The 15,964-nt window shown below is 42.5% G+C and overlaps 3 protein-coding genes across 3 annotated transcripts in view; 2 read left to right on the top strand and 1 right to left on the bottom strand.

The window, feature by feature from the left end:
* Nucleotides 1-394, top strand: part of FGF2 (fibroblast growth factor 2) — a 28,281-nt gene extending 27,887 nt beyond the window's left edge. Inside the window, exon 3 of the mRNA XM_054203521.1 lies at nucleotides 209-394. Coding sequence (XP_054059496.1) covers nucleotides 209-394 — 186 coding nt within the window. The remainder of the gene's footprint in view (nucleotides 1-208) is intronic.
* On the bottom strand, nucleotides 52-14,457 carry NUDT6 (nudix hydrolase 6). Its single transcript, XM_054204308.1, has 6 exons — nucleotides 14,310-14,457; nucleotides 13,015-13,218; nucleotides 7,869-7,924; nucleotides 4,776-4,830; nucleotides 3,456-3,560; nucleotides 52-1,279 (listed from the first exon to the last, which is right to left on the bottom strand). Exons 1-6 carry the CDS (start codon nucleotides 14,455-14,457, stop codon nucleotides 891-893), a joined length of 957 nt encoding a protein of 318 aa, XP_054060283.1. The 3' UTR covers nucleotides 52-890.
* Nucleotides 14,456-15,964, top strand: part of SPATA5 (spermatogenesis associated 5) — a 196,483-nt gene continuing 194,974 nt past the window's right edge. The window contains 3 exon segments of the mRNA XM_054203512.1: nucleotides 14,456-14,533; nucleotides 14,536-14,677; nucleotides 15,580-15,704. Coding sequence (XP_054059487.1) covers nucleotides 14,456-14,533; nucleotides 14,536-14,677; nucleotides 15,580-15,704 — 345 coding nt within the window.

The following is a 15,964-nucleotide window of genomic DNA, read 5'->3' on the forward strand; positions in this document are numbered from 1 at the left end:
TCTGCTTGGTCTGTGTTAAATACAATAAATGAATCATAATTAAAACCTGTATTTTAACAATAACTCTTTATTTAAACGTGAAACCTTTAATGTGGATTTCTTAAAACCAAATGTATTGCTTGCTTACGTTCTCAGTAAGTTAGTCCCGTGAATCTGAAGAATTGATTTGTTGTGATGGGATATTCATCCTTTTCTTTTTCCCTTTTAGAAATGTGCAACAGAAGAATGTTTCTTTTTTGAGCGTTTGGAATCTAATAACTATAACACTTACCGATCGCGGAAATACTCCGATTGGTACGTGGCACTGAAAAGAACTGGACAGTACAAACCCGGACCAAAGACTGGACCTGGACAGAAAGCTATCCTTTTTCTTCCCATGTCTGCGAAAAGCTGATTTCCACGTCAGATTCCGAGCACATACGCCACACTACACTAAAGACGTCGAGTTTCCTACTCCTCTCTGAAGTAGCAAAAATATAAGCAGTGATTTGCTGATATTAACTACTTTTGCAGATACCAGATTAAAACATGAATGTTTCATCCTGTCTTTATGTTGCTCTTTAAACCTGTTGTGCCAGTGTGTGCGGAGGTAAAATTACTTGGAAAATATATTTTCAGGATCAATAACACTTCTGTTTTCTGCTAGATTATCTATGTAGAGCTATTTTATTTACCTTATGTTTGCTGTACAGAGTAAACAAATCTGATGCACACTTACAGCAATATTTACCTTTAAAAATAATTTATATCTCTATAGCTTATTAGAGAACAAATAATTACTTTCTAGCAATTACCTAAAAAGAATTCCATGGATAATTTTAATATGGTCTAAATAACACTAAAATAATAATTCTAAATTATTAATATAATGAAATGTGAAATTATTGCTATCATGTAATGTTTCTGTAGGACTCGGGCAGCTCCCTGTGGTACAGTTTGTAGAGGCGGCCTGTGTAGACAGCTGGAAACTCTCTCATGGTTAAATCGATCTTATCAAACCCTTCCCGGTACCCGTAAAGCAAGAGTTTAGCTACGTTGCTGGTGATGGGAGTAGCGTCTTTTGTCCTAGCAAGCTCCTGGAGGTCCATCCACTCACACCTCAGGCACTCCTGCTGGCAGAAGCTGATGCTGAAAGAGGAGGGCTGCAGGCGACAGATGATGTACATGTCCGACTTCCCGAAGGCTCCGGGGTGTTTGTGTTGCTGTCTTATGCTTAGGATGGACTTGAACTCTGACTTGATGCCAGTCTCTTCGAAAACCTCTCGAACTGCTGTGTCTCCTAGGTGAAAAGAGCAATCCTTACAATACATAGAGGAATAGCTTAACGCTCTCTCAACCTTTTGATCGTGGAAAATTTCTAACTCAAAGCCTTCTCTGTTCTGCTTCATAAGCTTTTCAGAATAAGCCTGTTTGTTTTGACACGAGGATAAGCTGATTTTTTGGTCCCCAAACAAGACTAATTGCTATGTGTCTCGCTTGCGTGTATCTTACTAAATGATGAAATTGAGGAACTTTCAGTAATACTGTACGGGCTGCGGTTTTGAAACAGACATTCTGATGGTCGCTGGCTCCACTGATCTCTTAATCCAAGACAGCAGTGCCCCCTCTTCTCAGTACTTTCAGTCTCAGCCCCGTCTCTCTCCTTGCCTCTGCCCAGCTTCAGGTTCAGACCTCGCGCAGCTGAACACCTGTACGTACGTCAGGTCACTTGATCAAATCGCTACGTTTTATTGCACTTTGCCACAAGGTGGAACAAAATGGATAAAACTAGAAAGTGAAAGTTGGCACCAAGTCCTCTTCAGAATGCATCTTAAGTGTCTAGTGACATTTGAGACATGGCATAGTACCAGGACAGCATGTAGCCTGTTCTTGCAGAAAACATGCTGCATCCATGCTGCACGTGCACATTTGTGTGCATCAGCCGCAGCGATGTGTTATCCTAGCCGTAACCTCACGGGGCGAGAGGGTCTGTGTACTGCGATTACAGCCAGAGAATTGCCTATGTATCCAGTACTCTTCAAAACAGGTTTTTCTCTTGAATAGTAACTTTTAAATTGAGGAGCCCAACGAGATTTTTTGATACTCCTCTTATTTCCCCAAATTCTGCAGTTTCATTGTAGTCAAGTCAAATCCTACTGGTAGGTAAAACACTAGCTTTTTCCAGATCTATGTAAACTCATAGTTGTGTCTTGTTTGAGTGCTAAATGCATACAGCTGTTTTGTAGTGTTACCTGCTTCTGTTAGTTCATTTTCAGTACGAAATGAGTGTGTTGGCTTACTTGCAAAAGCAAAATACTTTACGAGACCTTGTAGAGATTTGCCTTCCTATGGAGGCTTGTATTTGACATGTCAGAGGTGAACAAAACAGACATTTTAGGGGTAGTTTCAAATATTAGAAATAATTTCAGGACATACAGTGGCTAGCAATATATAAACAAAACGATTTATCTGGCAGAGGCCAAACAACTGTACGCTGATGGCCCTAATTCTGCACATACTTCTGCCTCAGCTCAACTTCCATCTTGTAATGGAACGAGCTGTGTGAAGTTTACGCCAAGTGTATCGAGGTCTGTGTGGGACTGGAGACCCATTAATACATGCTGCCCGCAAACATTTATGTTTGTGACTTTATTACAGTATTAATTAGATAAAAGGCTACTGCATGGGGGAAGACACTCATTCACCATTACTGGCCCTTGGAGAGGCTGCATTTTATGCTGACCAGAGAGGCCTCTGCAGTCCCCTGGTTTAAAACAGTGGTTGTGAAGCAAACTCCCTGTGGCAAGTGGTTTTATCATCAGGCAAGGAAGGGGCTGCATTACACAAAAGTGGTTGAAGAGGGTAAACATCTGAGATCATGAGGAACGCCGAGGCAGGCTATGGGAAGAAAAATTACATAATTAGGGATTTCATTTAAGCTTTGAGCTTCTCTTTTACGTAAGTGCCTTTTTCTGTTTCCCTTTTATTTATATGTGTATATATCTATAAATATATAATGACAGTTAAACTAGAAGAAACACTAGGGCTTGAGTTTCAGAAATATTCAGATACAAAAATGTGTGCACTTTGCTTAATTTGCATTATGAAACTATTCAAATTACTTGCGTGAGTCAGTTTGCACTCATTAAAATAAGCAGCCGTATATTTTGGCACTTCATATAATCATAGGATCTTCAAGCATTGTAATCGCAATTTGCAATTGTGAATTGAGATGTAATCCCTTGAACGACTGTGAGTTTACAAGGTTTTATGTAAGGATGAAAAAAGTAAAATTAATCTCTATTATATTTTATGCTTCACTAATTTATATCTTCTTGTAATATTAAGATGTGATGGAGAGAATCGTAACTTTTATTCTTATATAGTTTAGTAGTGGCAGGAGGGGAGCTGCAAGAGACTTGTTTCCTCCCAGGTGTTTTTCAACACCTACATCCAGGCTCCAGCCACCATCTCACCTCTTATTTGAGGGCTGGCCACTGGCTTAGTCTGTGTTCTCTGGGCAAGCTGTCGCCAGCGCTGCTCCTCCTTCCCCCTCAGTACAGAAATCCCTCTGGTATCTCCTAGACGTGAAAAGGAGCCTGGCTAGACAACAAACACGGTATCTGGGATTCTTCTGAAAACACGAGTCCATTTCACTATATGTATTTGCATTGTTAAGCAAATAACTTTGATTTCTCTCACCGTGTTTGACAAAAAGACTTAAAATTGACTCATGAGTTATGAAAACTACAACTCAGCCATATCTCACTAAATAGAAACTTTCTCCATGAATTTAAATAATGAACTGGAATACAAGCCCTCCACACGTTGCTGTAGGAAGACTGCTAAAAATAGTAGATATTTCTAAGGTATGAAACAGGCAGGAAACCTGGGCTCGACACCCAGTGTAGCAGAGCTGCTGCACTGCTCTGGGCAACATTTCCGAGTTCTGCATTTTTGAGTTACTGGAAGTATGTATTCATATCTGAATATTGATGTGGGGCTAAATTAACGTGAGCAAATGTAACTTTTGAAAACAAGACCCTACCTGGTAACTGCAGTGTAACTTAAGAATTAACTAGTCTGTGGATCATAATTTTAAAGGGTGAAATACAAGGAAAAAAAGCACAATTTTCTATCTGTTCATAAACACCCTTGTTCATTCACCTCTGAACATCACCGCAGCAGTGTTCACCGTCACCTGTCCTGCGCTGGGTAGAGATGACGTGTTTCCTCAAATCAGCATTAGTTTTTAATACAGAAGTGCCTTACGCCTCTGGTTGAAAGTAGGTACCCACGACTCGGGCGCTGCACTTAATGCTGGTCCTGTGCCAAAGAGCTCTTGTTCATTTGATTGTTTAGACTAAGGGCGGAAGGAAGCAAGTGTATTTATTTCTGTTCTGCGCGTAAAAATGGAGAGTTGGAAATTTTTGCTCGGTACACCACTGAGCTTGCCACTTCAGTTTTATTTGGGTTACATTCTGATTACCTTAATCCTCTGCACTTTTGGCTCATATTACAGCATATCCAGCAAGCCTACAAAAAATAAGCTGGCTTCAAGCACTCATTTAAGAGAAATTGTGGAAAAGGGTAAATGTTATAAATACAAAGCTTCTCTGCCCTGAACATTGTGTTACCCCATTACCATTAAAGTCATGGGATCGTGTCACTTCATCTATTCACCATCAATTCAAAGAAGCGATTAGTCATAGGAGTGATGTGGGTCACGATGTATTTCAGTACTGTTAATGTCTTTATAATTCTGTTGACGTCTGACCTGCTATCCTAGGACTTACCAATGTCTTCGCCTGGATTAGCCAGACCTCCTGGAAATTTCCACGCATTTAGAGTCTGTACTGGAGGAAAAAAATATTAATGAAGTAGGTGGCCTGTTTTGTACTCTCTAATATGAAGGAGACAATTAACACGTGACTTTTTTTTGTTCAAGTTGCAGTATTGTAATTACTCTTACAAACATCAGTAAGGCTTTAAGTAGGAACTTCTTTGTTCTTGCTAATGTGGTGATCAGATATCTACAATCTATGAAATATTGGAACAAAACATCTACTGATTGAAAATACAAACTGTCTAACTGTCATTAGACAACATTGCTGCTAGATAACTAGATAAGAGTAGTTGAATATTAAAAAAAGCTGCTATAGACTATATAACCTTGTATTTAATCACTAATGTATTCCACTTCCATGGTTTTGGCTTTTAAAAAAATGTATATATATTTAATCTTACAAACAGGTATTATGATTGTAGTACTGTTCTATACTGCACTGGCTTTAAGATGACTTTGTGTGTCTGTAATAACCATTTAGTGTAACTTGTCGTTTGTTTTCATGGAATACAAAAACTGAGGCCTTGTGTGTGATTTATATATAGAAGCATTTATTGAATCGCAATAAAGTTCAGTACTTAAAAACAGAATGTGAATTGCAGACTTGGTGCTGTTATTGATACTGCTAAAGGAGTCCCAGTTCCTATCCCTCTTGCAAAACGCATAAGATTTGTAGGCTTTACCTTTACACCTATGTACTATTCTTTTTATTTCTTTCCTTATTAAAAGTTTATGTAGGAAGAAGTTAACCTTCAACTAGAAATTAACATAGTAAAAAGGTACACTCTGGGGAAAAAAAAGAGGTAGCTTTTCTTGTACAGGCAGCACAGAGAGGGAAGTTGTGTGCTTTCCAGTGATTTGAAACCCCACCAACTACCCTGGAAAATGTGTGGGGTTTTTTTTTTTTTTTTTCTGGGCACTCTTAAATGGCTTGGATGGGAGTTTAAAGTAATAGATTAAAAATAGTGCAGATGGAAAATACATACATTTGTCTGTTGGCTTTCAGATTTGCTTTCAGTTCCTGGAAATTCTTCTTTGTGCGCTATGGAATTGTCCTTTCATGATTATACCCAAACAGCTCTTATAATTCCACTAGCTGCTTAAATTTATTTTTTTAAGCTTTCAGAACATCATTTGTATTAGAAGTCACCATTTCAGGGAAATTGTTCATTTCGTGGGGAAGGCGAAGGGACTGACAGTGGGAAACAGACACTGTCTGAGCCCATTTGCTTGCACTGAGTACTTCCTTTGTTCACTGCACAAGAAACGTGTGGGTATTCATGTACTTCAGGTTTTTATACTTTGTTTTATCCACTCACTACAGGAGAGCTGTAAAGAGGAGGGTCAGAAACAATCATTTTTTCCCCTTTCACCTCCCTCCCTCACTGTGCTAGGTGTCAGCTTTGTTCAGGAAAGGTGAGCTGAAATCATTGACCTGGAATATACCCATCCCGGTTTTTGGAATGAGCTAGAGGGAAGAGTGGTGCCAGGCTGGTCCCCTTGTGTTTTGGGGCCAGAGGCTAAGGAGGTAACGTCTGGCGAGTATGGAACTGGACCTACAACCTCCATAGAGCATCTGACATCTCACTGTAAAACTGGATAGCGATATCCACACTTAAAATAGCTGTGGGCGAGCTTCAACAAAACCACAGTGTTAAGAAGTTAAACCTTAAGCCTCCTGGGCTTAGGAAACTACTATTTCCTTCAAAATATGCAGAATGTGCAATTTCCATTTTCACTCTTTGAGATCTGTTAAGGATATTTACTAAAAGGTAAGCATTCGGTTTTATAATTTCTGTGTGCCTAAAAGGAAAAATAAAGGTAGTGCTTCTAAAGTTTACAATGTGCTGTTCTGTTCCTGGAGACTCGCTAGAACCGGAACCACTTCTGGAGCCTATAGCTTGCACGCTGGATTTATGCTTTAATTGGTAATTACTGAATGTAAGCCTGAAGGTCCTGCCGTAGAAAAGTCCTTGAAATTTTACTTTATGGTAAGTAAAAATATAAAACTAATAGTGTACAGGAAACAAGAAAAGGGTGTTTCTCTTCCTTTGAACTCTTGTGTTACAAATTCAACAAGTATGATTGAACCTGCCTATGAAAGCACCCTTTCATTAACTGTGTTGTAGTTACTAATGAACTGGTGTTTTGGGTCCTGAGAAGAAATCACTTAGTAGCTATTTCAGGAAAGATAGAAAAATGTAGCCAGGGAGGTTCTGGCACAGTTTTTAACTACAGAAAATGAAAATGATGCATCCAAGTATACTTCAGTTAGTGTACACAAGTTTTGATTGTTTCCATGTTAAAACTGCAGTCAATCTCACTGTACTAGAGGCACTCTTACTTAATTTGCAAATGAAAGCTAAGTATATTTTAAATGGAATAGCACAGGCAACTGCTAGTGAGCCTGTCAGCGTTCTGCACTTGCTATATTAAACCCAGGTTGGCCCAACAGCAGCTGGAAGCCGTTACGGTGATGGACACTTGGTTACCTCAAGCCACATCACACGACCCACCATCACCGCATTAACACTGCCTGGTTTGGCATTCTCCATAGCGAGGTCAAGCACTTCAGTTTGCGAGAAATTAATGATCTTTTACACCTGCTGTACAAAGGTGGTCTCCAGGTCAGGGCCAACCATGTTACTGCTTATTTAAAGCCACACACGTGCCTGGAATTTTTGAAACCAAATAAAATCAGACTCCTTCTGAAATCTGCTTTGAGCCACAGGGGGTTTTCCAGAGGTCTGCACGGATCCAAACACAAGTTCAGGGCTACTTGGGTCAGGAGGAAACAGAAAACTCAAAGTAAAAAGGATACTGATTCAAATAATTAACAACAAAGCTGTTGATTTTCAAAGTCTATTTTTTTTCCCCTTGAAATGCAATACAGCAATCTGCTGATAGATGTGTTCCAACACACACACAAATTAACTATCACAATTTTGGATTGGAATGAAAAGAACATCATCTCTGTTTTTATACTATAGAGTAGGTGTATCTAAATTAACGTCCCTATTTTGTAATCCTATAACAAACTTACCTTATTTCTGTCTTGTACGACCAACACTCTTCCCGTGCTTTCATCTAGAACAGCACCTAGTAGAGAGATAATATTGAAAAAGATTAAGTGTTGGGCACCTACATTCAATCTTAACAACCATAATTTAACATGTTTTGATAAAGCAGGACAAACCCCTAATGATACTCGGTTTACAGTTAGCAAGGTTTGCCTGGATGAATCACAGAAAGCGGTCTGTTGGTGGAAAACTGATACACAATGAGGTATGAAAAAAAAGGTTAAGTATCCTGTATAAAAAGTCAAAGTTAGCAGTACCAAGATAAATACTTCCCACATTTAAGTTCCAGATCGGACAAGAAATGAAAAGAATAGTTTGCTTGTGTTAATATTATCACAACTAAAGAATGCAAGATCAAGACATCTTCCAAATAATCTAGCAAAGTAAGTCGCTTGCTTCAGCAGAGACATGACTCTAATCTTAAGTAACAGAAATTTTTCCAGTGACTCTGGCCAAGCAGCCGTGATGGGCGAGAACCCTTCTCCAGTGAAATTCATGACAAAACTCCTGCCTAAACACAAAGTTTAGTAGTCACTGGGCTGACTATACTGATAATGTTCAACTGGTTGACTATAAACTCCTACTGTACTACCCAGCTAACAACTCATGATAGGAACTGCACAGTAATCTGAGTCAATTTGTTAATCAAAAAAGCATTGCTTCCAAGTGGAAAGTGACACTTTCACTTGATTCATACATCCAGCTAAATTTTTTTTTACTGAAAGTTCAGCTTTTCCTTGTGTCCTCATGCTCAGCCCATGACTTTCTCCCACAATTACAAGTTTTCCTAGTTTTCAAAACCCAAGTGCTTTCATGTGTAATCATCATGTCACACTCACTGGTCATACTTTCAAAACGTCTTCCCTTTAAACAGGTATTTTTCTCAGATTTTAAAGTGCACTGTGGCGAGCAGAATGTGGTGTATCTTACCAGGCTCTTTTCCACATCAGTTGTGCATGGGTTTCAAACTAGTAGGTAACAATAAAAAAATGCTTATATCATTTTACAGCAGGAGGAAGAGTCTATGGACAGATCTCTGATGACAGACACATTTAAAATGCTATGGGGACATACTTCCACAGAAGGGAATTATTAAGGAATGAGTGTCCAGCTCAAAACATCCTCTGTTTTTTAATAATGTAAGGCAGACTTATGCGTAGGAGGAACATTTAAAGGATGAAATACCAATCTTCTTTCAAGATATGTCCAAGGACGTGCTTTAAGAGGGTAGTCACATACCTGCGTCCCCATGGCTTCTGACTTTATGATTTCATTCCTCCTGCACATATTTATCAGTGCCCAGGTTCAAGTATTGCACCGATTAAAAGAGGGAACATAAGGAAAGCAGGAGCAACTTTGATGCCTGCTGTGATTACAGAGATTATTTTCTAGAAAACACATTCTTCAGCTAAATGGTTTGCTGAGACCGAGGACTGCTGAAGCCAGGGAACTGCAGTTTGAATCAAACAGAAAGAACGGTCTCTTCTCTGTTCCCCAGCAATTGATGCCTGTGAATGTAATTTTTGGCAGTGAAATTCTCTGTAAGATGTCCAGAACCTCTGCTAGGTGATACCTAAATCCAAAGCAAGAAGAAAGGAAAAACACTACTGGGATTTGCTGTCTGGTCTCATTTTCCCAAGTGCAACTCAGAAGTCCGTCTGCTGGGCCACACCTGGTTCCTATCAGTGAGATGAGAGCTTGGCTGCAGGCTCTAAAAACTGTCCCTCTTACTACAAATGTGGTACCTGGAGCTTTAAATCATCCAGCGCCAGGATGACCTTCTGGAAAGGTTTACACTTGTAACCTAACCAAGTAATTGCTATTACAACACTGCTTTGTTTTGAATGTTCTCTTTGGGGAAACAGGTAAGAAAATTATTTAATAATAACAAAAAAATCATCCCTTCGACAACTCCAGACAATGAGTAATTGGAAAAATATCTTCAGTCTACCTGTTTTATTTATGACTGATGTAAACATGTATGAAAAGATGTTGAGAGTTGAAAAGCACTTGTCATCCACGTAATGAGCACACACACGACTGCTTGCATTGTAAACATCAGCAGACAGAAATAGGTATTACTTTGTAAACAACTTGGGAACTGCTTCTAAATCACCTGTGACTCCTTGGACCACCATAACCTATCTAACTCCACGTTCCTGTGCAGTTTGCCATTTATGCAGCTGCTCATTTTACACATTTCCTTAAGTAACAGGAGAAGCCTGTGGAGACCCTGCTCTCTCTTCAGCTCCAGTGACTTTGTTTCAGCAACTAGATTAAGGTAGGTAGCAATGAAAATAACAGCTGTGTTGTAAATGCTCATACAACACGTGAGGAAGAAGAGAATGACTTTTACTTTTCTTCCTCTCCTTTTACTTTCCTTCTTCAACTTGTCTTCCTATGCCATTGTTATGTGGCATATTTACAAAAACGTCACTTTCTGGATGGCAGACCGCTTCCTCCTAGGAGGTGGAGAATTTTGGAAATGCTTTTCAAAAACATCTTAATCACTTTGTACAACAGAAGCTCTTCCATGCCCTGACATATTTGGAAAATCCTGCCGCCTACAAACGGATGCAGTGAGTTGGAAGACACATCACATATTCCACTATTTCTAAACAATAATGGCCAAGCCCAATGAGTAACGTTTGCTACTCTCTCTGCTTGGCGACCCTGATCTAGTCTGGCAAAATATGACCTGACCTTGCTTATTCACACCTTTGTCATCGCCTGGCTGGGTGATGCCGAGGCACCAGCCCAGGCTCTGCAGCCTTGACTGTGTGGGAAACTCCAGACAGGACAAAAACCAGCTGCTGGTCTACTTGGCAACGCAGGCTCGCTACCTGCTGTCTGCTCCCTGTGCTGGCTTCCTGCAGGCTGGCAAAGCACTTTTTATTTGCAGGATGCTCAAGGGACTAAGTCCTGTATTTAACTGATTAGCCACAGCTTTGAGATGAAGACTCTCATCAGCAGATGTGCTTTTTTCCTTTACGGTAGAAACTTCCTAAACCACAGTTTTTTATGCAGGAAAGAAAAATGCCTAGGGTTTGGCACATAATCACAATATAAAAGCACGTATTGAAATAATTTAGTATTACAATAAAATTAATTAAAAATAGAACAAAGCCCTTTCACTACCCTCCGGAAGCAGTAAGAGATAATGGAATAACCATATGCCAGATGGTATCCACACTGCTTAGTGTATTCTTGAAATCTGTTCCAGATCCCCTAAGATTGAGTGGAACAGAGGAAAAAAAATAATATTGCTGTCATTATTTCACACACAGAAATCTGTTTGTTTACCTGCACAAATGCCTGCCTTAAGACTTCACCTCTTTTAAAGAAAGTCCCAATAATGAATAAAATGTACAGGTTTGAAAAGTGGTAGCAAAGAATACAAACGTTGTATGTTGTGCAATTTTTAAACCTGTGCAATAAATTATGAAATCCATTTACCTGCATTCATTAAACTTTCTCTTTTCTCAAAGTTTTTTTCCTACTTGCGGAGTGCGAAGTGTTTATCTCAAAGTACTGTTTTAACAGTGCATTTTTGAGGTTTTTTTTGAGTTTTTTTCAAAGTTATGATTTTTCTTATATTACGTCCTTCCTGATAACCATCACAACACATCTATTAGATGATTGTCTTTTAAATAGCATTTTCAGCTATGCAAACCCTACTTCAGAAAAATCCCCTTTCAGTTAGTCGTATTTCCTCAAACATGCAAGTTATAACTGTAAGGAGTAACACAGTGCTTTTGCTAGGAGAATGCATTATCTTACTTGAGTTTAATGCCACATATTTTAATGGTGAGGTCTTCATACCTCAGGAAAACATGCTCCAACATGTCCATTGAAAAAATCCAAGCCTGTCTTCAGCTTCTACGCTGCCCTCTGCCGGCTTTGCAACTGAAAACTTCCACTACCGACAGCAGCGGCGCTCTTTCGTAAGTGAAGGCTTTGTTTTTTCCAAAACTTACTTTCACCTGACCTGCTGCTATGTAGAATAATCCAGTTTTTTTGAGTCCTTCATAAATAGATTGTTTCAAATTGCTATTTATGGGGCTTAACACCACTTGGTGAAGAATTAACGTCCCTACAAGCCAAGGACAAACAAGTCAAGTTTGTAACGGGAAAGGTTTGCTGTCCCTCTGCCGTAACTGCTGAGTGTTATATAGCCTTTACCAGTACGCAAGAGGTACTGGTACTACTTCAGATTACACGAGATTACTGAGTGATGGGACAGGTAATTGCCTATCTGTGGAAGATGGCTGAGAGAGAGGGCAAAACCACACAAATTTGGTGAAGCCGAGTTTAAGGTGTCTCATCATCAGTTCCCTGTACTGCACTATATATTAAAAAAGAAAAGGGACACCATCTTACCTACTTCCTTGGGAATTTCCTCAGTTTTTAGAGCAACTCCTTTCCAACTGTGGTTGTGGGAGGACTAGGTGGGTAAGAGTGTGAGGTACAGATGTTTACTTGTTTGTAAAATACACTTGTTTGGGGTTGTGGACTTCAAGGCATGGCTTAGAGCAGCTTTTGGACTGTTTTAACAGCCTAACCGTTGTGCTAGCTCCTGAACAATCCCTGTTGGATCAAGTTTGCCCCATTTACAGACTTCAACTTGAGCATAGTTTAGGCAGATGCATTTATCAAGCATCTACAGTAAGAACAGGGAGCAGAGAAGTGATTTTTTTCTAAGATGTCTGTAGTCACTTTTTCACTTTTCAAAAACTGCTTGAACCTTGAAATCCTACCTCTCTCACCTGCAAGGTGAAAGCCAAGACATGGTTCTTAAAATTATTTTCAAAAACAGTATTAGTGAGGCAAATTTTAAAGCTTCAGGACCAAATTTTCTTCCCTCCCAAACTGTTTACAATTTTCTCAAACTGAAATTGTTTTGAGAAACTTCTTTGTTGGCCTGTTTTTAACAACACACAACCTTGTACAGGCACAATGACATGCTTGACTTTGTGAAGTTACCCAAACAGCACACAGCTGGTTTCCATGCATTGGCTGTGCAGAGGAACAGTCGATTTCCTACTGAACCTGGTCCTAAGGGCTTGTTCAAACGTCTCTTTTGTGGGTCCAACTGCTTTTGTAACTAACCTGCAACCCCCAGCTGGTGGGTGGCGTACCCCGGTAGCCTGCTGGGCCCTTCTCCCAGCCACAGAGTCAAGGTGGATGAGCCCTGCTCAGCATGGTGGAAATCAAAGCCCTGAGAAGCAGCTGCCGCTGCAAACCCGCTCTGTAGGATGGGGACATGCAGCCAGACGGCCAGGCGTCCTTCCTCCCGCCACCGGGCCACGGCGTCTGCAAGAGAGAGGAAGGAGAGGAGGGTAAGGGCCGCTGCTGCTGCTCTGACACCCCCCCCGCCCTTGTTCCCTCTGGTTTTATGCCTTGTTGTGCACAATAGCTTGGGTTAAGGTGTGAAAGTCTGTATTTTCACCTCATTTACCACAGGTCAAACTACTATCGGGGTGTTACAGTTTGAGGAACCCATGACAATTTATTGTTATTCAGACAATTACTCTACCACCTGGGAAAAAACAAAGGAACCTGACAGTTGAAATATAAAGAAACTTACTACACTAAGACTAGATAATTAACATAAACAAAAATAAAGAACCAATATTGGTATTGGTACCAATACATAATATACAAGGATTACGCTCGGGCCATTCTATCAGCAGGAAGCTTGCACTCCCAGAAGTGGCCAGGAAATGTCGGACACTGCAAGTGCTATGGCTTTGGGATGAAGGGAAGGGCTCGGGGGTCTGGCACTGGGGCACGACGTTCAAAGGATGGCATCCGTCAAGGGAGAAAGCAAACCTCTCAGCAAGTTTTCTAATTTATTTTGAATGTGATGCTCATAGTATGAAATAACCCTGTCGGCCAGCCTGGGTCAAGTGCCCAGGCCTCACTCCTCATACCTGCACCTGGGCTAACTCAAAAACACCGAGACCTTGAAACCCACGTACTGGCTATAAAGTAAATATTTTCACAAATTCAGACACAGGCATTAGAAGAGAAGTTAGTCCTAGTATCGCTCACACGAGGACATGGTGTAAGGAACGTGTCAGCGCCGCCATGAGGCGCGGAGCCGCCGCCATCTTGTCCCCATACGACGCGCGATCTGGCGTTTACGCATGAAACCACGGCTTTCACGTTGGGATCGGCCATAAGGCACGGGGGAAAATGGACTTGACTTCCCTTCCGCCGCCTCTGCCCACACTGTCCACCACACGGCCATGGCTCTGTGTGCGTGTGCGGAGGGCGAGGACCGCCCGCCCGGCGCAGCAGCGGTGGCGGCTAAGAAGGGTTCTCTCACGGGCCGAGGCGCCATGAGGACCGCCGCCACCGCCCCCCGCCCCCCACCCCACCGGTCCCGGCCCGGCACTTGCCCCGCAGCCACCGCCCGAAGGCGGCCCGCTCCAGGCGGAGGGGATGGCGCAGCTCAGCCAGATCCACGCTCACCCCCCCGAACTTGTCCGGCCGCGGCCTCAGCCCCGCCAGAGCCCCCCAGCCCCGCACCCGCCACAGCCTCACCATGGCCGGGCAGGGCGGCGGAAGCGGCCGCCCACGGGGCGGGGCCGCCCTCTGCTCCCGGAACCGCTCGGCGGTAGCTGGTGGGGCAGCATGTCCGCCTCCTCCAGAAGGAAAAGCAAGGGGCGGCCGGTCGCGGGCGGCGGTTCCCCGCGGGCCTTCCCGTCCCCCGGCGCTGCCCAGGGCGGGCCGCTGGTGCTGGGTGTCACCGACGCTGTGGAGGCCGGTACGGGGGTGCGGGCGGTGGGGACGGGCTGAAGGCGGCGGGTTCGAAAACGGATCCCTACAAAAGCTGGGTTCCCGCTGCCGGTGGTGGGGCCTGGCGGGACCCAGGGGCTGCCCTGTCCCCTCACGGAGATGGGACCGGGGGGGAGGCCTCTCAGGCGAGGTTGAGACCCCGTGAAATTCGCTTTTTATTAGGATGTGGAAGAGTAATGGTTTCCGCAGAAGGTAGCTAAAACTGGGTGGGAAATCTAGCAAGCAGCAGCGTGTAACCGTGGGTGTTTTCAGGCCTGTCAGAAACACCCTCCCCTCACAGCGCGGTTCCCGCCAGGCGCGTCTGGAGCACAAGTCCTGTGAGGAGCGGCTGAGGGAGCTGGGGGTGGTTTAGGCTGGAGAAAAGGAGGCTGAGGGGAGACCTTATCGCTCTCCACAGCTACCTGAAAGGAGGGTGTAGCGAGGTGGGGGGTCAGTCTCTTCTCACAAGTAACAGGCGATAGGACAAGAGGAGAAGGCCTCGAATTGCGCCAGGGGAGGTTTAGACAGGATATCAGGAAAAACTTCTTCACCAAAAGGGTTATAAAACACTGTAACAGGCTGCCCAGGGAAGTGGTGGAATCACCATCCCTGGAGGCATTTAAAAGATGGGTAGATGTGGTGCTGAGGGACATGGCTTAGTGGTGGTTTTGTCAGTGTTAGGTTGATGGTTGGACTCGATGATCTGAAAGGTCCCTTCCAACCTAGATGATTCTATGATGGTCCCTGTGCTTCCCTCACGGCTGTTACTGCCTCTCGTGAGGGACTGGAAGGGTTTTGCTACTTGTACTGATTGGGGAGTGCAAGAAATACTGAATTAATCCGATAGCTAGGGAAAAAAATGATGTATTTTTTGTCTCCTGCAAATGCTAGAAGATGACAAAGTTCCAAAAATGTTGCGAAGAGCCCTCGCCCAGCTGTCGCTGAGCAGCATGAAGTCTGCAAACATCTGCATAGGTCGTCCAGTCCTGCTTACCTCTGCCAATGGGCAACAGGAGGTGAGACTCCTTCTTCTTCCTGCAAGTGCTTTTCTGATGCTTTCAGTGTGTTCCTGTTGTATTCAGTAGGGACCAAAGTGGAGCATGCATTGAGAAAGATAATGAGCGTGCTTTTCCATATTTTCTACACTGTAGTTACATCTTTGTCCTCAGTACTGGAAAAAATCCATGTTGCTGATTTTTTCAAGAAATTTATAAGTCGTGTGTGAATATGTATTATACATTGTCTGTTATATATACACACGTGTGTTTTATTTGCA

Source organism: Rissa tridactyla, chromosome 5 (assembly GCF_028500815.1).
Source record: "Rissa tridactyla isolate bRisTri1 chromosome 5, bRisTri1.patW.cur.20221130, whole genome shotgun sequence".
NCBI lineage: Eukaryota > Metazoa > Chordata > Aves > Charadriiformes > Laridae > Rissa > Rissa tridactyla.

Excerpts from the sequence above, each read along its gene's own strand:
- NUDT6 (XM_054204308.1), bottom strand. The coding sequence starts at position 14,457 with ATGGTGAGGCTGTGGCGGGTGCGGGGCTGGGGGGCTCTGGCGGGGCTG. Across the intron at positions 13,219-14,309 it reads CTTCGGGCGGTGGCTGCGGG|ACGCCGTGGCCCGGTGGCGG; the intron begins GCAAGTGCCGGG and ends TCTCTCTTGCAG. Across the intron at positions 3,561-4,775 it reads TAATCCAGGCGAAGACATTG|GAGATACCAGAGGGATTTCT; the intron begins GTAAGTCCTAGG and ends TTTCACGTCTAG.